General features: G+C 35.2%; 1 protein-coding gene across 3 annotated transcripts; it reads right to left on the minus strand.

Annotated features, from left to right (window-relative positions):
* Positions 1–1,406: 1,406 nt before the first annotated feature.
* On the minus strand, positions 1,407–5,525 carry LOC145015944 (disease resistance protein At4g27190-like). 3 transcript variants are annotated; one of them, XM_078974412.1, is made up of 3 exons: positions 5,417–5,525; positions 3,477–4,607; positions 1,407–3,374 (listed from the first exon to the last, which is right to left on the minus strand). In XM_078974412.1, exons 2-3 carry the CDS (start codon positions 4,600–4,602, stop codon positions 1,723–1,725), a joined length of 2,778 nt encoding a protein of 925 aa, XP_078830538.1. In that variant the 5' UTR covers positions 4,603–4,607; positions 5,417–5,525; the 3' UTR covers positions 1,407–1,722. The 3 variants fall into 3 exon arrangements, with proteins under 3 accessions (XP_078830538.1, XP_078830537.1, XP_078830536.1); XM_078974411.1 differs by adding an exon at positions 5,094–5,212 and having other exon boundaries at positions 1,407–4,607; positions 5,417–5,470; XM_078974410.1 differs by having other exon boundaries at positions 1,407–4,607.
* Between the last annotated feature and the right edge of the window lie 14,932 nt (positions 5,526–20,457).

Raw genomic sequence — 20,457 nt, forward strand, 5'->3', positions numbered from 1 at the left:
GTCCGGTCAAGTTGACCGTTGACCGTTGACCAGAGTTGATCAGTGTTGACTTGGTAGGGTTAGTCAACCTTAGTAATGAAAGTGTTAATTATATATATATATATATATATATATATATATATATATATATATATATATATATATATGTTGTATTATAGGAGGATTATAGCTCGGGGGATCGAGCACGAGTGATTTCAGGGATTTGCGAGTTATCGAGATACGCGAGGTGAGTCTTCTCACTATACTTTACCTTGAGTAGGTAACTAGAGTTATGTGATACAGTGTTTGTATGCTATATATATGTCATGTGTTGCACTGCATTATTCTATGTGATTTATGTTGTGCATGTTTATAGAGTTAGAACCTGAGGGTTCACAGAGTTTGGGTGCACGGACCCACAGAGTTATAGCCTCGAGTGGCTAATATGTGTTATATGTGGTATTTTGGGGAACTCACTAAGCTTTGTGCTTACAGTGTTTGGTGTTATTTGTTTCAGGTACTAGTGACGACCGTGGGAAGGCGCCGGCATGATCAGTACACACACACGGGACTTTATGTTATGAGATCTTGGGATTTTGTATGACATGGATTGAACTTCAAACATGGGTGTTTTCACGAATATTAAATGAATTATGTTTTTATAAAATGCGAAAATTTGTTTTGAAATTCACGGTGTTACAACTTAATTGTTGATACCCTTTCAAAATTACTTGTATTCTTAGGTAATCAATAAAAACATGTAACTACCAGCTTTTGAGGATGGAACGCTACGGTTTCAGACAAACTCTTTTATCATTATATTGTAATCGATTTTGAAACATGTAACTCATGTAACCATGCAACTTTCTCGGTTATATTTATGATGGTTGTATTTACTTTGATCAGTATTATACTCGTTATGATACTATACATGAAGTCCTCCACCCCCGCACGTTCCTATCATCCTTGGTTTGGGGGTGTGACAAAGTTATTGCGATTCACCTTCACCCTTTATTTCAAACATAACAAATGGTTCTACTTTTTGACTTGCTCCTATGGAACCAAGATTAAAAAGATTGAGAAAAAAAACAGTCATTCCCGTTTCTATGCTAGTATTTGTTTATAATCACGAACATGGTCATGGACATGGATGCACTCAAGGTTACCCTGTATCTATGCTAGTATTTGTTTCCATTTGTATAAGGGTCTCCCATATAATTAGCACTTTCCTAGTTTAGCACCTAGTTTTGTCTATATGTAATATTTAGGTCTTTTCTAATATACATCACGATTCCATACCACTACTCACGATCCCTAGAGTGAGATCCTATTTCGTTATATAGTTTACCAAAGCCAACAAATATATTTAAAGTCACAATCTTTCTCTCTACGTGGGGATTAAACAATATTCATGAAAGCAAGCATGGTAGTTAGAAATATGAGATAGTTTACTATAAAAGACAAATATATAGATGGATACATAACTTTAACATAGCATCAAGTTGTTGTGTTCGTTGTTTATAATGAGCCTCACCTCACCTCAGATGTCTATGAATCATTCCTAGGGTCTACATGGGTGACATTGTTTTCCACAATGATGTCTCAGCATCCTGTCTTGCTAATGTCAGGTCTGCTCCTTTTTGGCAGATTTGTGTCTTGTGATGTAGCCGACTTCTCCACGCCCTATTAAGTTCAGATCTTGCAACTAATGCAGAAAGTTGTCACTAGTTAGTTGCAGAAGATTTATGTACCTTGGTCAAAGAATGGTTGCAGAAGATTCTTGCAACTAGTGTCATCCCATTCTAACTGATCCCACCAATTTATGTTTCCCTTAATGTTCTTAAGAGATGATGGCAAGTAGCTAATAGAGAATGGAAGAGCCCTCAAAACCTCACAATCCCAAATCTCAACTGTTTCAAGAGAATCACAAATCAAAACCCTTCTTGTGATGTATTTCAATTCTGGTAACATGGACAAGGATAATCGGCGAAGCTTTGGAAGTAAAACTGTTGAAAAGCTACTGATATTCCCTCCACTTTGTTCTTCTTCCACCATTTCTTCAATCAATCTTGAGTTCCACACCTCAATCTCTTCAAGGTTCTGGAAGTCTTGTAGCATATGAGATGAAAACAAAGACTTCATTTTATTGCAGCTGTGGATCTGTAGGCTCTTCACCTTTGTGAAAATCTGACTCGATGTAATACCATTACATATTGCTTTCAACTTTGGCAGCTTTCGTAGGACAAGTAGTTCAAGATTTGGAAAAAAGTTATCTGCTTTTGTGATGAACTCCATGCCATTACAGTTTGAGATGTAACATTGTCTCAGATTTTCCAAGTTGGTTGTGTCGGAAAGCTCTGATAAAATAGTAATATCATGACAACTGTGGAGTGCCAATTGTTGGATATTGTTTGGAAGCTCAATCATTTTGTCTTGATGACAAAGGTTACAATCTTGAATTTCAATGCTTCGCATTCCTTCAACAGTGGGTAGCAAAATGTTTAACTGACCTATTCCAAGATGATAACTTTCAAGAACCAACCATTGTTTGGATTTCACATAGCCAATGAAGCTGGTTTTGTCCTCAAAGGAAAGTCCAAGACTGGTCAACCGTGACAATCTTGAAATTTCATCAAATGATTCAAATCCATCTCTATTTGCTGACCACCTCCAGTTGCTTTTGAACATGGAAAAGTTTTCTAAACAAGAAAGCTTTTGGATAGCACCAGATGGGAATGTTTGTAGTTTTTCAGTGTAAGACAAATCTAAACGCCTCAAATTGTTTAAATTTTCTATATCATGTGGTAGCTTTCTCAAACGGCTATGTGATAAGTCCAACACCCTTAACTCCTTCAACATGGTTAATGAAGGAAGCTCCTTGATCTTACTGAAGCTTAACAGAAGTGCACGAAGATTACATAAACTTGAAACAGACTCTGGTAGTGATTTTATTCCAGTTCCAGAGAGATCAAGTGCTTTAAGACACTGCATCTTCATAAAGAACGAATCTTGAATCTTTTCAGGAAGAGGGTTTCTTTGAAGAAGCAAAGTAGATAGTTTTTGGCAGTTGGGATTATCAGGAAAAATGGTAATATTGTTGTCCATTAAAGACACCCACTCAACGTTTTCAATCCATTCTCTTTTCATTCGGTTTAATTTCATTTGAGCTTTAGTAATCAACCTTGGACTTTCTCTAGCAATTCTGATAGCCATGTCTCTTACTAAATCATGCATCTTGACATGATCGGATCCTATGTCTTCCAACAAGCAAGCATCTTTGAGCTTTTTTAGCACTGTGTAACCCTTGTTGATTTCCTTTTCTCGATCACCTACTTCAGTAATCAACTCTTCTGCCATCCAGTACTCTATAAGTTCAGAAGCTTTGATCCTATGATCTTCAGGGTACAATGCACAATACAGAAAACAAGCTTGGATGTGGTCATCTTTTAAGTGAAGATAACTAAACTTGAGTCTAGCAAACACATCTTCTTCCATACCTGAAATTTCTGCTCTTGAGGTCTCTAATTCTTCAAGCGCATTCTTCCAAAGTCTTTTATCTTCAATTTTCCTCATGGCACGTCCCACTGTGATGATTGCAAGTGGCAATCTCCCACAATTTTCACACACTGATTTTGCAATAGATTCTATTTCTTCACAAATTGGACCTGATTTGGTTGTGAATAGATCCCATGCTTCGTTTTTGGACAAGAGTTCAACTTTGATTTCCCTTTGAGTTTCCATTCCACGACAAACCTCCATAAGGCGAGTTATAATTACAAATTTGCAACCATTGTCAATGGTTGGATGTGGGATGCCTACCTCTTCTAAGGAGAAATGGTGCCACATGTCATCTAAGATGAGAACAAACTTTTTCCCTTGTAGATGTTCAAGCAATCTTGTTGATCTCCATATCACATTTTCTTCTTCTGAGAGTTCCAAATTGATAGCATTTGCAATATCAAGTTGCAATTTCTCCACATTAAGGGTTTTTGAAACATTAACCCAAATCACCTTATCAAAAACCTTACAATCGATTAGCTGGTTATAAATATGCATCATAACAGATGTCTTGCCAACACCCCCCATTCCATGAACACCAAGCTTACTAGTATTTACATCACCTAATACTTCCCAAATCACCTTTGAAACACTTTGAAATGTTTTATCACCCACTAAACCACTTGTTGGTAGGATTCTCCCAGGATTTGGAAAAGAATCAACAAATAGCCCGTTTGAGAATACTCCTTTAGCATGAAGCTCACGCATATCATTGATTCTTTTCATCATCTCTTTGCTTAGTCTGTATCTTGAACGATAATTAGGGAAACATCCTTTTATACATCTCTTGTTTTGGATGATTTCAGTTTCTATGTTCTTAACCTCAGCTATGAGGTTCTCAACATTTTTAAGCCACAATTGTGTCTCGCTTCTGAGCTTCTTTCTTTGGTTCACTAAAGCAATACTTATTTCTGCTTTTAAATCGTTTTCTTTACTAATTAGCTCTTCCATTTCACAAAGCAGTGTCCTTTCTCGTTCTTTGAAATTTCTTGAATAGAAGAGAAGCTTCTCAAGAGGTGACAATAACAAGGAAACAGCCGTTAAGCTACTTGAAACAATGTCCATGGTCCCTGAAAATGAAAGAAAATGCACAATAAGATACTATAGCAATCTGGTTTTATGGTACACTGACTCCATAACCCTGATTTTCAAATTACAAATTCTTATACATAGCAAACAAAAGGATAATCACAATTCATATCACCTAAGGTGGAAAATAATTTTCAAAATATGTGTTTGCTACTCTTGTGCAGCTCATCTAGAGCCATTAAAAAGTTATTCTACTTCCTTTTACAAAAGAAGCAGATGATAAGACAAACCCTTCAACTTTTTCATTAAGAATGAACATCTTAAAAAGAAAGGAGATTCCCGTTTCTTAATCCCGAATACAATGAAGGAAAGGAGATTCCACCCCTTTCTCAATGTGCTTAGAGAATCACATAGAGGAAGCGTGTAAGTCAATACACAACTCACAACAAATTTGTAGGCAAGGAAACAAGGAAATAAAGAAGTGAAAAAAAAAGTGCAGGTTCACTTTTTGAGGTCAAAGGACTTACGTTTCAACTCTGTATGAATCTGAAAATTTTATAGGTAAATTCTTCGACCGATAGCACGATAGTTCAAATAAGTTTGTTGTTCAATCCGCAGCAAATTTAATTTTGATTATCGAAAGTATCTGACGCAGAAATGTACGATTGTTTTAGTGGATAAGATCAAAGGCATAATCCTTGGAATGAATTCAAGGAGTAAAATTCAAAATTAACAGTCAACTGTACAAGTGACGATGAATACTCAAAGCTAGAATCAAAAATTGGAAAACCAAAGGCTTCGTTTGAACAGAATTTAAGTTAAAATCCATGGTATGATAATTGTTTGTTACCTTGAAGTTGAACAATCGCCAAAAGTTTAATTCATGATCAAATTCGGAGTCAACTTGCAGAAGGCCAAAGTAAACCATTAATATAAAATGATCGTAAGGTCCGTGCAAAACACGTGATGAATCGCTATTTAGGCGGCTCCGTTGCGAGGGGAGGGGTGTACAAACCGGCTCGGATTTAAAACTGGTTCGGATCAAATCAAGGAAGTCAAAATCGGTTTGTTCTGTTCGGTTGTAAACCGGTTCAAACCGCAAAAAACCACACCTGTAGAAACTAGATTGTAACCGGTTTGGTAGAAACCAGTTTACGAATTTGATTTTTTTTTTTTTTTTTTTTTTTCAATTGGTTTTGGTTTGTTTGCTTTTGTAGGCATGTAAATCCATTTGCATTATTTTTTAGTGTAAAAGCCAAGAAGTACAAAAAATGCTTAGCAATATGGTTTTTTTTTAAGGCATGAACCGTTTTTGTCTTGATTTTTCGTATGTTTTTGGTTTTTTATAATGGAAATACATAAACATTAAACTCATGAATCTTCAAAAATAAAAACATAAAACATAATCTTCATCCTAGTCGTCTTTTTATTTTTCTCATTTCGCAGCTCTTTTCTGAGTTCAACTGTTGTATGGAAAGATCTCTTATTCGAAAAATTATTTGGTCTTAGTAATATGTAATAATATTCACGGGCTAGTTAGGAAAGGGTAGCAGAGACTACTTATGCAGCTGATGGCGGAGAGTGGATCGGAGTCGGTCTTAGTAATAGTGTCATAAAATTTTGGAAACATGTCATAAAATTTACTAAGACCAAAAATGTTAAACCTAAAATGTTACTGGTATAATTATCGCGAATTGTATACTTGTAAACCGATCTAATTGTTTATGGAGTAAATTACACGAATGGTCCCTATGGTTTGGGGTAATTTGCGCGTTTCATCCCTAACTTATTTTTTTAACTCGGGAGGTCCCTATTGTTTGTTTTTGTTACACACTTGGTCCCTACTATTTGTTTTTGTTATGCATTTGATCCCTGTTTTACCTAAAAATAATATTATTTAAATAGAGAAAAATGTTGAGGTAGGTAAGATAAGATGAGAGAGGTGGAGTTTGGGGTGTGTTTATTTAAATAAATAAATAAATCAAGGGAAAAATAGTCATTTTAGGTAAGACAGGGACCAAGCGTGTAACAAAAACAAACAGTAGGTACCTTCCGAGTTAAAAAAATAAGTTAGGGACCAAACGCGCAAATTACCCCAAACCATAGGGACCATTCGTGTAATTTACTCTTGTTTATGTTAACCTACTTATAATACTAATGACCAATTTCTTTTCATGAGGTGCAATATAAAGTATTTATTTTATATAAATACACAAATCGTTCGACATCCTACAAGCAAAACTTTATACTAAATACAACATTGCTGAAGTTTGTATTAGTATTTATGTATCCGGGATTTTGTGGAGTAAATAACCGAGTTATGACTTATCCACGCCTTTGTGAAGCACAATAAATAGGGTGGTTCTTCATGTCCTAACGAAACTTCACCAACGTCGTGATAAAATAATACGATAAAAACAAGAAGTTATCGTCCGGTTTTTCTCGTCACAAGAAGGTTGTAGCTACCAACCACACGGACAGGGTGTCAACCCATTTAGATCTATACACAACATTCTTCGCCCACAAATGATTAACGGAAATTACAGAGGACTATACTAAGTTGGTGTTCTTAGTTTTGATGAATGAGAAAAAAAAAACTCACATAACAATCACAATTTTAATTACCATCCTATTATTGTCAATTTTGGAAACATCGGGTTATAAAACTTACTAACTTTAAATGTAAGTTAAAAATAGTTTTTCCCAGGACAATATAATAACTTGATTAAAGGGTTAATATACATCTACCTCTTTACTAAAAGAAACCATTTTTGCCACGTGGCGTCTTATTCACCCAAAAAATTTCAAAGTGAACTTCCGAATTTGCCCTCTCCTTATCTCTACATTCCGTTTTCCTACTTCTTGGCATTTAGGAATCAGGAACGATAAATCAGGGTGCTCCTCACCGAAAATCTCGAATAAATTAACATTATTAAGGTAATCCATTCCAAATTTATCGAAAATCAAATCACCCAAACTCTATTATTTACACTCAGTTTTTTCCGTTCATAGAAACCTAATCCCAATCTATCTTTTTCATTTTTCAAAACCATGATCACACATAATCAAGGAAAGAAATGCAAGAAATCACACACATATCTTCTTCCTCTTTCTCTCTTGATCCCTCGAACACCTGGATAGGAAGTTCTTCATCTTCGTCTTACTCGGAGCTTTTTATTCAAACTCAAATTAACCGAGGCTAGTGCTTACGAGACATCGATCACCTTCAATTCAATCGAGGTATGATTCTCATTTGATTTCTCCCAACTTTCATCGATCATAAACTACTAGAAAATAGTGTATTTTTATGTCCATGGTGTTTAATTCGTTACAAGGCACTCGGTTCAATTGGGATTGTTTCTTCCAAGAAGAGAAAAGTAAAATTTCTTTAGTCCATTATTGGCATTGTCAAACCATCAATGTATTAATCTTTCTTCTGTTACGATTTTGATTCTTCATTTTGGCTTTTCGTCATGTTCATGATCTTAAAGCATGTCGTTTCTTTGGTTTTATTCATTTTTTTTTCGAAAAACTTCAACTCAAACCACTTGATTTTTGTAGAGTTTTCCGTTTTGTTGTTGCAATTTTAAGGAATTTTGATCAGGTTCGTAGCATATTATTTTTAGTGAAAGTAGTTTCTGACTCGGTCCTGTTTTTTTTTACCTTTTAGGTCATGACATAGATCACGGTCTTTAGTCTTTTGTTAATGGAGTTGTTTGTTTGATGATGTCTGACAGGTGTCTAATGAACATTCCAAGAGGATCATGATGTTATGGAAAAAGGGTTAAAGCATAAACTTACATCCTTTTGGTCTTATTTTTGGTTTGGGTTTTTGGAGATTATGTTTTGGGATTTCTTATAATTGAGGATCAATGTTTGGGTTTCATGTCTCAGTATGAGATAATGTCAAACCCATCATCATCGTTTGGTATAAATTTCCTTTATAATGTCATATAAAAGAGTTCTATTGAGTTTATGTTCGATCAAATGTAGCAAGTTTTACATGTAGGTCATCATTACAGATGGAATGGAAGGGTATGGTATGTATCACTCGGACAAGGCAAAATTGTTATAGGTATGGATGTTTTTTTTCAAGATTTGATCACACAACTTGGTTTATTTGCAAATCAACTCCCATATAATCACGTTGTCTCATGATTATCTTGAAAATATGAAGTAGGTGGGAGGGAAGACCCATTATCTAGCTTTCCGTTCAAAACTGGTTTATGTTAAATATTTGTATTTAGAAGGAATCATCTAAGTGGGTGAGTGTGGGTGTGATTGGAATGAAACTTTTTTTTCGTTCTATTTTTTCACATTACAATATCATACTTTACAAGTTTTTTTGCCAAAGTAAGTGCTACTGAGGTGTTACACTGTTGTTGATAATCATATGCAAGAATATCATAACATCACAGAAAGAATATCATAACATCACAGAAAGAAGAAAAAGGGTTAGAAAGTTCCATCCTTATAAAATTTCATAATGAGATGGTGATCATATCTTATTTTCTCATTGATGTGACTTTTCTTGAAATAATATTTAGCCTGGTTACTTAACAGGTTTTCCGGTGCATGTAGGATGCTTATACACCAAAACTAAGTTATCAAGTATGAACTTGCTTTTCATTCTATAATTTATGTGTTGTTTTTTGTTTTGGAAACAAACATAAACTAAGGCAAGCTCAAAGTGTGATAATATAAAGTATAAATACAACATTAGAACATCTCAAAATTCAAGCCTAGAGCAAATACACAAATGATTATTTGAAGTTAGTAAACATGTAATTTTAATATTGAACTTTGTGTTTGTGGTGAATGAAATGTAAGGTGCTTATGTAGATGACAAGAAAATTGCTATTTGTGTGTATTCAAGTAATGTTGAATATTATCTAATTAAAAAAATGTGCAAATTGTATCTTGTCTAAATAAAACTTATACTTTATTCGTTTAATAAAATTTTATAAATATTTTATCCGTGATTTTCACGGTTGTAACCTAGTATTATTGTTAACAAATAATACTCCCCTTTATCATTCATTATCGTATATAAATAATGGTAGTAAATTTCTAGTTATTTATATCCTAACCGTGTAAGTATAACTTTATAAATTATTTCATATAGATTTTTGACATGGAATTGATTTATAACATAGTCGTAATATTTTTTTCTAGAATATAACTTTGAGTGTATATTGTTGATATAAGATGAAACATTGACTCGAAATAATATATATATATATATATATATATATATATATATATATATATATATATATATATATATAATTTCTCCTCCCCCGGAAATGGTTTAAAAGATTTAAATATTGATGTAGATACTCACTTTTTTCGCGTGACGGTATTCGGTTCGAGAAAGTCGGGATGTTTCCGGTTCCACCGAGGCTTGAGATCTAAATTCTTTTTGGGAGGTCTTAAAACATAAGGCGTAAATTAACAATAATTTAGGCATTCATTAAGTTTTTATTTTAGTTATTACAAGTAAGTTTTATGATAAAGAAAATAGTAAAATCAAGAAATTACCTAGCTTTTACTTGGATTTAAAGTATGTTGCCAAAAGGAGGTTGGAACTCAAGCTTTTTGAAAAGTAACTTTCTTTAGGGTTTAAAGTACTTGAAAACAACAACTTAGGGGTTGCTATGATTCTTGAAAATGGGCAGAAAAATGAAGGTGTTTGTGGGCTGTTTTGATACTCAAAAATCTACACTGTTTTGGGGAATATATGGTTTGAAAATCACAGCAATAACACAAGAAAAATAGTAGTTTAACTGCTGTTTTGAATACTTATTTTAGTGCAGCAAAATAACTAACTTTTAGAGGTATTTTAGGGTGAAAATATCAAGCAAAAAGAATGTGCTAAAGGGTTGGAATAGTGCCTGAAAATCAAGGGGCAGCACCCTCTTTTTGGCTTCGGTTTTGTCGGTTCACAAGGCGAGGAAGAGTGGAGAATTTTGGTTGAGTTTTAATGGGTGTTTGAGTGAAATATAGAGAGCATTTAGCTGCACTTGTAAGGGAGAAATGAGGGGGAAAGGTCGACATGTATAGGGGAAAGAGGGAGGGTGAGAAGATTACTAAATTTCGACTACATTGGATAGGATTAAATTTTGATACGATTTTTACCTTGCAACTTGCAAGTTCCACCATCCCACTTGCTAGTTCTAGTTGGTTTTCAAGTGATTTAGTTAGGGTAATAAAAATAAAAAATAAAATGATTGGGAGGGGGAGGGTAAGGAATGGAAAGGGGAAGAGAAAAGGATTTAAATATGGGTAAATGTCACTGTAGTCCAACCAACTTATGTGTTTTGGTTTAAAAGGTCCTTCATGTTTTTTTCTAGTGGTCTAGGTATCTAAACTTTCATTTTACCTGTTTAAAAAGGGAACCACCATATTTGTTTCCGGTTTACCGGTTTCAATTGGTATATTTGGCTTTTCTATATATTTTTTTAAAGTTCAAAATTTAAAACAAATTCATGTGGCTTTTTTCTTAATTTTTGGGGTATGTCGGTACAAAGAAACGAAGGGGAACATGACCCTCCTCTTCAAAGAACAGATTGCCAGACATCCTTCAACCTATGATATTCCAATTGAATTTGTGATGTGGAAAAAAAGAAGGAAACGTTCTCATCTTCTTCGTCTATAACCGAAACATCATTTCCTTTTGTGGTCACTACCAAATTGGGTGGTGGCGTAGAGAAATAGATCTCAGATTTAGCTCCATGAGTTCGTCGGACACGCCGATCTTTCTATGATATCTTCGTCTGCATATATACCAAGTTCATTTAATGAGTATTATACTCTTAAAATCCATGAACAAGGTGAACAAAAATAGATCTCAGATTCAAACTTGGTGGTGGGTTATGATTCTCTCAGATTGATTAGATTTCTTGGCTGTATCTTCATGCCAGTAGGCCCTTCCACCAATCCCAAAGGGATGACACACTTGTTGACTTCAACTTTTGTGTGTGGTCATACGAGCATCATCGATTCCTTCAGGATCGATGTTCGTCATCTCTATCGACATTTTGGGTCGCAAAAATGGAAGCTTTGTGTGTGTCTCTATGTGTTTCTGTAGTTATCGGAATCGATAGGTCTATATGGATTTGGGCGAAATCTAAACGGGGTTAATTAGGTCTTGGAATCGGAATCACAGAAGTATGTGTGTGATGTACGTATGCTTTTGAGTTGCATGTATTACAGAGAAAGAATATGTGTTGATTGAAGATGATGGATAAAGAAGGAGGAGGATGAGGAGAGAGAGAGAGAGAGAGAGAGAGAGAGAGAGAGAGAGAGAGAGAGAAAGAGAGAGGAGAGAGAGATTAACTGATGACGAGATAGTTACTAGCATAATTAACCTGCTGATTAGGAAGGGGTTGATCGGGTGACCCTTTCATTTTTCTCAAAGGGACCTTTTGAACCCTAAAAACATGTATCCATACCCTTATAGCACAAAAAAATAACAAAATGGACCTTTTAAATCAAAACACGTAAGTTGTTTGGGCTTCAGTGACATTTACCCTTTAAATATTGCATCAGGTGGTTTCTTTCTTCTAGCTTATAGCCATCCTTCCCTACTTTGAATTTTCTATTTTCTTATCTTTTTAGATGTAAACGAATCATACTCCTATAATTTATTCATGTTTGTTATCTTTATTTACTCTTTTTTTTTTTATGTATGGGAGCTTGTATAAATAAAAATTGTGATTAAATGTAACCATTCTAAGTAAGTTTACAAGATCAAAAAATTTCCGTTATCTGGAGCCATGTAAATGTAATAATTTGAACAAACGGTTTTTATTCAATTGTTTTCACGGAATCAGTTCTAGTTCAAGATAATTTATTATAAAAATAAATTTTGTTATTACACGAAATCTTAGATCTATTGTTTTTCTTTTTTGTTATGATCTAAATTGTTGCAAAATTCTTTAGAATTTTTAGATAACACAACATGTGTTATTAATTATTAATATAGTATATAGATTATCTTTCAAAAGCTTATATTTTGTCAATTGTTACATTCTTCCCCCGTTAATAGAATTTTGTCCCGAAATTCAACTTGTAGACAGGATGTCGTTAACAATTGGGGGTATTTTTGCCTCATTTGGTCTTCGTATTCCTAGGTGAATTATGGTCCTCGTTGAGAGTTCCAGCGCACCTTCACGATAAGGATACGACTTTGTTTTAAACGCTTGACTTCTCGATCCATAATTTCCACGGGTTCTTCGACGAAGTGGAGTTTTATGTTTAGTTGAATCTGATCGAAAGGTATTACATTGGTATCATCTGATAAACACTTCATCAGGTTTGATACATGAAATACGTCATGCATTTTGTCTAGTTTCTGTGGCAGCTTTAGTCGGTAAGTAACAGGACCAATTCTGTCGAGAATTTCAAAAGGTCCAATGTATCTTGGGTTTAACTTGCCACTCTTTTCAAATCGAATCATACCTTTCCAGGGTGAGACTTTTAACATCACTCGGTCCCCAACCTAGAATTCTAGAGGTTTACGTCTCACATCAGCATAACTTTTCTAACGATCACGTGCGGCCTTAAGTCGATCTTTAATATGAACTATATTTTCGGTCGTTTTAAGAATTATCTCTAGTCCAGTACGCAAAGTGTCACATGTGTGTTCTCGACCAATTGCGTATCTCCGACCTCTACCCAATATACATGCGATTAGCACTTGTATCAGTACAAAGCTTCAAACAATGTAGCTTTGATGTTGGTGTGATACCTATTATTATAGGAAAATGCAATCAATGGTATATGAGTATCCCAAGAGTTTCCAAAGTATATCACATAAGACCGGAGCATATCTTCCAGTTAACCATCAATTTGGGGATAGTAAGTTGTGCTCATGTTTTATCGGGTTCCCAGGGATTTTTGCAGTGATTTTCAGAATCTAGAAGTGAACCTACTATCTCTATCAGAGATAATAGAAAATTGGCACTCCGTGAAGTTTCATAATTTCCCAGAGATACGTTCTCATCAACTTTTCTATTTTATCAGTTTCTTTGATTGGTATGAAATGGGAAAACTTAGTCATTCTATCTATCACTACCTAAATGGTATCGTAACCACTAGTGGTCTTGGGTAGTTTTGTGATAAACTCCATTGTAATTTGTTCTCATTTCCACTCAGGAATCTCAGGTTGTTGTAGTAGTCCTGGGGGCTTTTGATGCTCTAGCTTGACTTTGTAACAAGTCATACATTTTCCCACATAAGTGGCAATCTCAGCTTCCATATTAGGCCACCAATACAGTTTCTTCATATCCAAATACATCTTGTCGGAGCCAGGATGTACTAAATCTCGTGATATGTGGGCTTCGTCCAAGACTAAGTTTATGATGTCGCCAAATTTGGGTGTCCAGATCATGTTCATGAAATAACGATTTCCATCAGTCTTAAGCTCAAAAAATTTATCCATTCCTCGTAAAGCTTCTTCCCCAACATTTTCTTCTTTCAGTGCTTCCAGTTGAGCTTCAAGAATTTTCGCATTGAGGTTGGAACGAATGGTCATAGTCAGTGCTTTTGCTCTTCGGGGTTTCACACGTTCCTTATGACTTAAAGCATTTGCTACAACATTTGCTTTTCCTGGATGATATCGGATCTCGCATTTGTAATTGTTCATTAACTCGATCCATCTCCTTTGCCTCATATTTAGCTCTTTTTGATTGAATATGTGTTAGAGACTTTTATGATCAGTGTAAATAATACACTTGGTTCCGTAAAGGTAGTGCCTCCAAATCTTCAAGGCAAATACTACTGCTCCTAATTCAAGGTCACTGGTTGTGTAATTTTTTCCATGGACTTTGAGTTGGCGAGAGTCATATGCAATGACCTTGTTATCTGCATTAATACGCACCCCAAACCTAAATTGATGCATCGCAATATACTACGAAATCTTCAGTTCCTTCATGTAAGGATAGGATTGGTGCACTACACAACATCTGTTTTAACTTCTGGAATGTATCTTCATGCTTGTCTCCCCAGTCAAATTTAGCTTCTTTATGTGTTAATGTAGTGAGAGGCTTTGCTATCTTGGAGAAGTTTTCAATGAATCTCTGGTAGTAGCCTGCAAGGCCTAAGAGCGTACTTCAGTTGGGGTCTTTGGCGCATCCTAGTTCTTAATTGCTTCAACTTGTGTAAGATCCATGTTTATTCCTTTGTTACTCACCACATGCCCCACGAAGTGTACTTCTCTAATCCAAAACTCGCATTTGGGGAATTTAGCGCACAAATTTTCTTTTCTCAGTAGTTCCAAGATCTATTTTAGGTGTTGGTCGTGTTCTTCTTTGGTGCGAGAGTAAATTAAATGTCATCGATGAACACTGTCACGAACTTATCTAAGTATTGTTTGCACACATGGTTCATGAGGTTCATGAATACTGCTAGAGCATTGGTTAATCCGAAAGGCATAACTAGGAACTTGTAATGACCGTGTCGAGTCCTAAATGCAGTCTTCGGAACATCCTCCTCTACCACCTTCAGTTGGTGATATCCATATCTAAGATCTATCTTTGAATAGTAACATCATCCCTGAAGTTGATCAACTAGGTTGTCTATTTTGGAGAGTGGATAACGGTTCTTGATTGTAAATGTTGGATTAGGTGTCTAAGCCCATTACTATAATTGGTATGTACTTGACCCGAGAGTAGCACGGTCCATTTCGGGTTGCATTCACCAAAACAATTTGATAGGATGGATATTTGAGAGAGAGGTTATTTGTTTAAAGAAAAACTCTAAATTGAAACCAAAAAAAAAAAAATACTAAAACTGAACAAAAAAAAACCCTAAAAAAGACATAACTATAGTCCTCGAGACTAAACTAAGAAGATTGAGATCGGTTCCAAAAAGAATGGACCGAAAATGACCGGTCCAAAAAAAGATCTGCCCTAAACCGTGTGGGACGGGTCCGAAAAAAGACTAAAAAGATTGGACTGTTTCGAGACCGACTCGAGACCGGTCTGTGGCCGCCATGTGCATATCTACCTTACTTCAACAAAGATGGCTATATCATAGCTACAAACTAATTTCTGCTTATGAATTACACCATAGAACGGAAGGGGATCGAAGAGAAAAAAAATAGGGCGATAATGTAGCTGAGAACATCGATGGAGGCAGATAATACCAAATGTGGGATGAATAATGAAGGGGTGATACTTAATAGGGTTAGGGATTATATTTATTTATTTTTAATTTATATCTTTGGTCCCTAGAGTTTATTAATTCATAAAAACAAAAAAAGGGTATTTTGGTCTTTTTATTTAGACTTAACATCTAATTTCTAACGGAGTTAGACAATGTAATGCCTATTTTCCGAGTATGTTGTAGATCGCCAAGTTATTTTGAAAATAAGAAAGATGGTTTTGGAAGGGAATTGACTTCGCGACGGAGTTAGACAATGTAATGCATATTTTCCGAGTAAGTTATAGATCGCTAAATTATTTTGAAAATAAGAAAGATGGTTTTGGAAGGTAATCGACTCCGCGATGCGTCCAGGTGTTGTCGCGACATGTGCCATTGTAGTGTTATCTTGATGATGAAGAAAGTGTTTTGATGCACTGGAAGCTATATCTAGAGAATATAAGTCTTCTTGTCATCTCATATTTTTTATAAGTAGTAAAGTTTGCATCTTTATGGTTTTTGGCTTCTAGATCTAGTGTTTTAAGCATGTTTGGTTCATTTTGCTTAGATATTTAATGGAGTTTGGGAAACTCTGGTTTGTAAGTTGATTTGAGGACTTCTTATAGACTTGTTGAGGTGAAAAAGTGCATACATAAACTCTCTTTAATCCTTTCAAGAAAGACATGACCTCTTTTAGCTTTTTTTGGATATAGGGTTTGTGTTTAACATGTTAGGGGATTTTATGTTTGTTAATTTTGGATTTTATCCATTAGACACCTCCCCTAGACGGTGTCCGAAAAGTTATATCACCTGACTTAAAGGATTAAGCAGTTAATACAAGTGGCTAAATCACCTTGGAATCTCGATTCGACGACCCCTTTGTTGTGCGTGAAGGGTGAAGCCGCGATTTTTTTTACTGTAGTGGTTGCGTATTGGTAGCGGCGCGTTGACCTCTGATTATTTGATTATTGACTAGTTTGAATTTTGGTTAAACTTTGATGGACATAGAGTTTTGGACTGAACCTGTCATTAGTTATATGAGATACGTCTAATGGTGGATTTAGGTGGTTCATGATAATTGATTCACTCGTGATAATTTTGGCCACCATCCACCACCACCATTGCTACCGGCACCATCACCCCAATCCTCACTATCGTTACTACCAATGTCGCTACCACCACCACTACTGTTGCCACCACCACCACTACCACCACTATCGCCTCCATTACCGCCACTACCCACCACCTATCACTGCCACCATATAGGTTACTAAACAAAGTAAAATTAATAAAAAAGAAGGATATTTATGTCATTTTGCATCATTTCAATTATATTGTCTTCCAGCCAAACAAAATATGGAATTGGATTCCAATTCCATTTCTTGCAAAACCAAACAGGTTATGGAATTAGATTCTAGTTCCTGATACATTTTAATTCTTTGATATATTCCAATCCCTTCATAAACATTATGCAAACAAAGCGCTACCAAAAATATATGCAAAAATAAGAAGTTGCCAGAGATCCACAACCTAATTGGAAAAGGCAATGTAACTCATTTTAAGAAACAAATGTAATGTCATTTGTGTGTGGATGGTCTTAATTTTTTTCTTAAGTTCCAAATACAATTATTTTCCTTTGAGTAAATTATAGGGGTGAGTATGGTGCGGTTCGGTGCGGTTTTTGGCCAAAAACGAACCGAAAACCGCAACTTCGGTTTTTTGAAATTTAGAAACCGCACCGTTCGGTTTTGCGGTTCGTTTTTTTTTTTTTTTTTTGCAGTTTTTTGTTAGTTTTTTTTTTTTTTTTTTTTTTTTTTTTTTTTTTTTTTTTTGCCTTTTTACTAAAACTCAAGTAACTCAGCGAGTTACTTTGACTCACATGAGGAGTGCTAATCATTTATTGGAGATAAACCAATACCACCACCTCTAGGTTTGAAATCAAATTACATAACCACTCATCCAATATGTTTCTAATGCTTGATATAATAAAATTTTAATATAATATTTGTTTCACAAGTACATACGATAATATCAATTAATGTATTTATAAAAATGATACTATATCACTCGTATTCTTCATATTTAAATGTTAAAAAATGTCATAAACATTATTTGTTATTCTAAATACCACTGAATGTATGCTTAAAAATATATAGATAAGATAAATATTTATATTCATAGAAATTTTAATTGTCATAAGTTCTTAAATCTTACGAATATCAACAATTTATATATATATATATATATATATATATATACACACACACACACACACACCCACATACATATGCGGTTCGGTTTTTTGTGGTTTTTGCGAGACTAGAAACCGCACCGCACCAAGTATTTTTGGTTTTTGCAAAACTAAAAACCGCACCATCGGTTTTCATTTCGGTTTCGGTTTTTCGGTTTTGGTTTATGCGGTTTTTTCGGTTTTTTTTGTTTGCGGTTCGGTTTTTTGCTCACCCCTAGTAAATTACACGAATGGTCCTTTAGGTTTATAGCTTTTCCCTAAAATGGTCCTTACGAATTTTTTTCCCTGAGATAGTTCCTAAGAAGCAAACCGTGCACACAAAAGGGCCATGTGACTAACTTTGTTAGCAAATTCTATTATGTGATTGTAAATGACAAATAAACCCTTTTTCTTTTGCACACAAATGGTCCTTAGACTCTCTCTCTCTTTCTTTCTCTCTCTCTCTCTCTCTCTCTCTATATATATATATATATATATATATATATATATATATATATCTTAATTTCACCACCACTACCATACTCCGATCATAGCAAAACTTTCTTTGTGGTGTGAGTTCTTGTTCTTTATCTATGGAAGTTCTAAGATTTGGCCTTTTTGTTGTGTGTGTTACGGAACAGATGGAGGTTATCAGGAATGTTTTCCTTGGTTTAGTAATCCACCATGGTTGTAGGCTGATAGGATTGGAACGAAGGAAATGGAATCAGGGGTAATTCTAGGATTTTGCATATTTGAAAAGACTGTAATAGTAGTTTCACCATCTCCAGTCATGCTATAAGCAAAGATAATGGAAGTACAAGCGACGACATCTATTGTTGGCATTTTGTTGGATTAATCGGTTAAATGGAAAGTTTGTTTTATGTTAGGAAAACTTTGATTACAGACACTAGCTTTTCTAAGTTTTTTTTTTTTTTTTATTGGAATAGGAGTCTAATATCTTTAGTATAAATAGATATATAGGTTTCAGTTTTTTGATTAATCAATAAAATTTCGCAGGAAGTTTAGCTCTTTTTTGTGCTTTGTAAGTGTTCACAAGAGAACCAACTCTTTGTTTCTTTCTTTTACCTTGCTGCACAAGGTTTGATATCAACTTTTAGTTTACAATTGGTATTAGAGCAGTTTCGTTGAAAGGGGTGTGATTCGAGGTTGATTACAAGCAACCCCGATTTCTTTATTTTGGCTTGTGAGAGACTAACCAAAGTCGCGGAATAAACGGACGGGAAGAAGTCAAAGTGCGTGGCTTTGATTTAGTTCATTTTGTGGGCGACGGAAGATGATAAAGGTGGTCGTGACCTTGTCTTGTTGTCCGGTGGAAGAGTGCTCTTGGAACAAACTTGATTAAAGAAGTCGGGGTTAAGGAAAAAAGGATGTCGTTGGTTAAATAAGGAGGTTCGATGACGTATCAAGTTCCGATTTTGACTCCAACGAATTATCCGATATGGGAGCTCAAAGTCAAGTCGATTATGGATGCACACGACATATGGGAGACGGTCGTACCAAAGGCGTTAGGTGAAGCATCGAATCAAAAGAAGTCAAAACAAGCTCTTTCTTTTTTGTTTCAAGCGATACCCGAAGACATGGTGTTGCAAATGGCGAGTTACACCGAGCCAAAGAAAGTGTGGGATGGGCTAAAAACACGATATTTGGGAGTGGATCGGGTGAGAACGACTCGGCTTGCAACGTTAAAGAGAGAGCTTGAAAGTTTGTGCATGAAGGAGGGTGAAACGGTTGATGATTTTGTGACGAAATTATCCGGCTTAGCTTCAAAAGCAATGAGTCTTGGTTACGAGCTTGAAAAAGTTGATTTTGTAAAAAGGTTACTAGATTCAATGCCTAAGTTGTTTCTTCAAATCGCGGCTTCAATAGAGCAATGTTTCAAGTTAGATTCTATGTTATTCGATGAAGCGGTTGGTAGATTGAAGGCATACGAGGAGCGTATAAGAGGAACCGAGAAAATGGAGGACACTCAGGGTGGGTTATTGTTGGATAGTGAGGAAAAATCACATGTTTGTAAGCATTGTGACAATGGACGTTTAAATCAGGATGACTTTGGATGTGACCGGGGAAGAGGTCGGGGGTTCGGGAGAAGTCAAGATGGTAATAAACGTGTTTGGGATAAAAGTCACCTAGATGTTACAAATGTGGTGAGCTTGGTCACTATAAAAATGAGTGTCCTAAATGGGAAAAGGAAGAAGCGGGTCTAATCGAAGAGGAACCGATAATGTTTTGAATGAATGGCTTAACCGATTAAAGGGGTGATTGTTGGATTAATCAGTTAAAAGGAAAGTATGTTTTATGTTAGGAAAACTTTATTATATACAATAGCTTTTCTAAGTTTTGGTATTGTAATAGGAGTCTAATATCTTTGGTATAAATAGATATGTAGGTTTCAGTTTTTTGATTAATCAATAAAATATCGCAGGAAGTTTAGTTCTTTTTTGTGCTTTGTAAGTGTTCACAATAGAATCAACTCTTTGATTCTTTCTTTTACCTTG

The sequence above is a fragment of the Lactuca saligna genome, chromosome 9 (genome assembly GCF_052625555.1).
Source record: "Lactuca saligna cultivar CGN05327 chromosome 9, ASM5262555v1, whole genome shotgun sequence".
Lineage (NCBI taxonomy): Eukaryota > Viridiplantae > Streptophyta > Magnoliopsida > Asterales > Asteraceae > Lactuca > Lactuca saligna.

Coding starts and splice junctions, on each gene's coding strand:
- LOC145015944 (XM_078974410.1), bottom strand. CDS start 4,602: ATGGACATTGTTTCAAGTAGCTTAACGGCTGTTTCCTTGTTATTGTCA.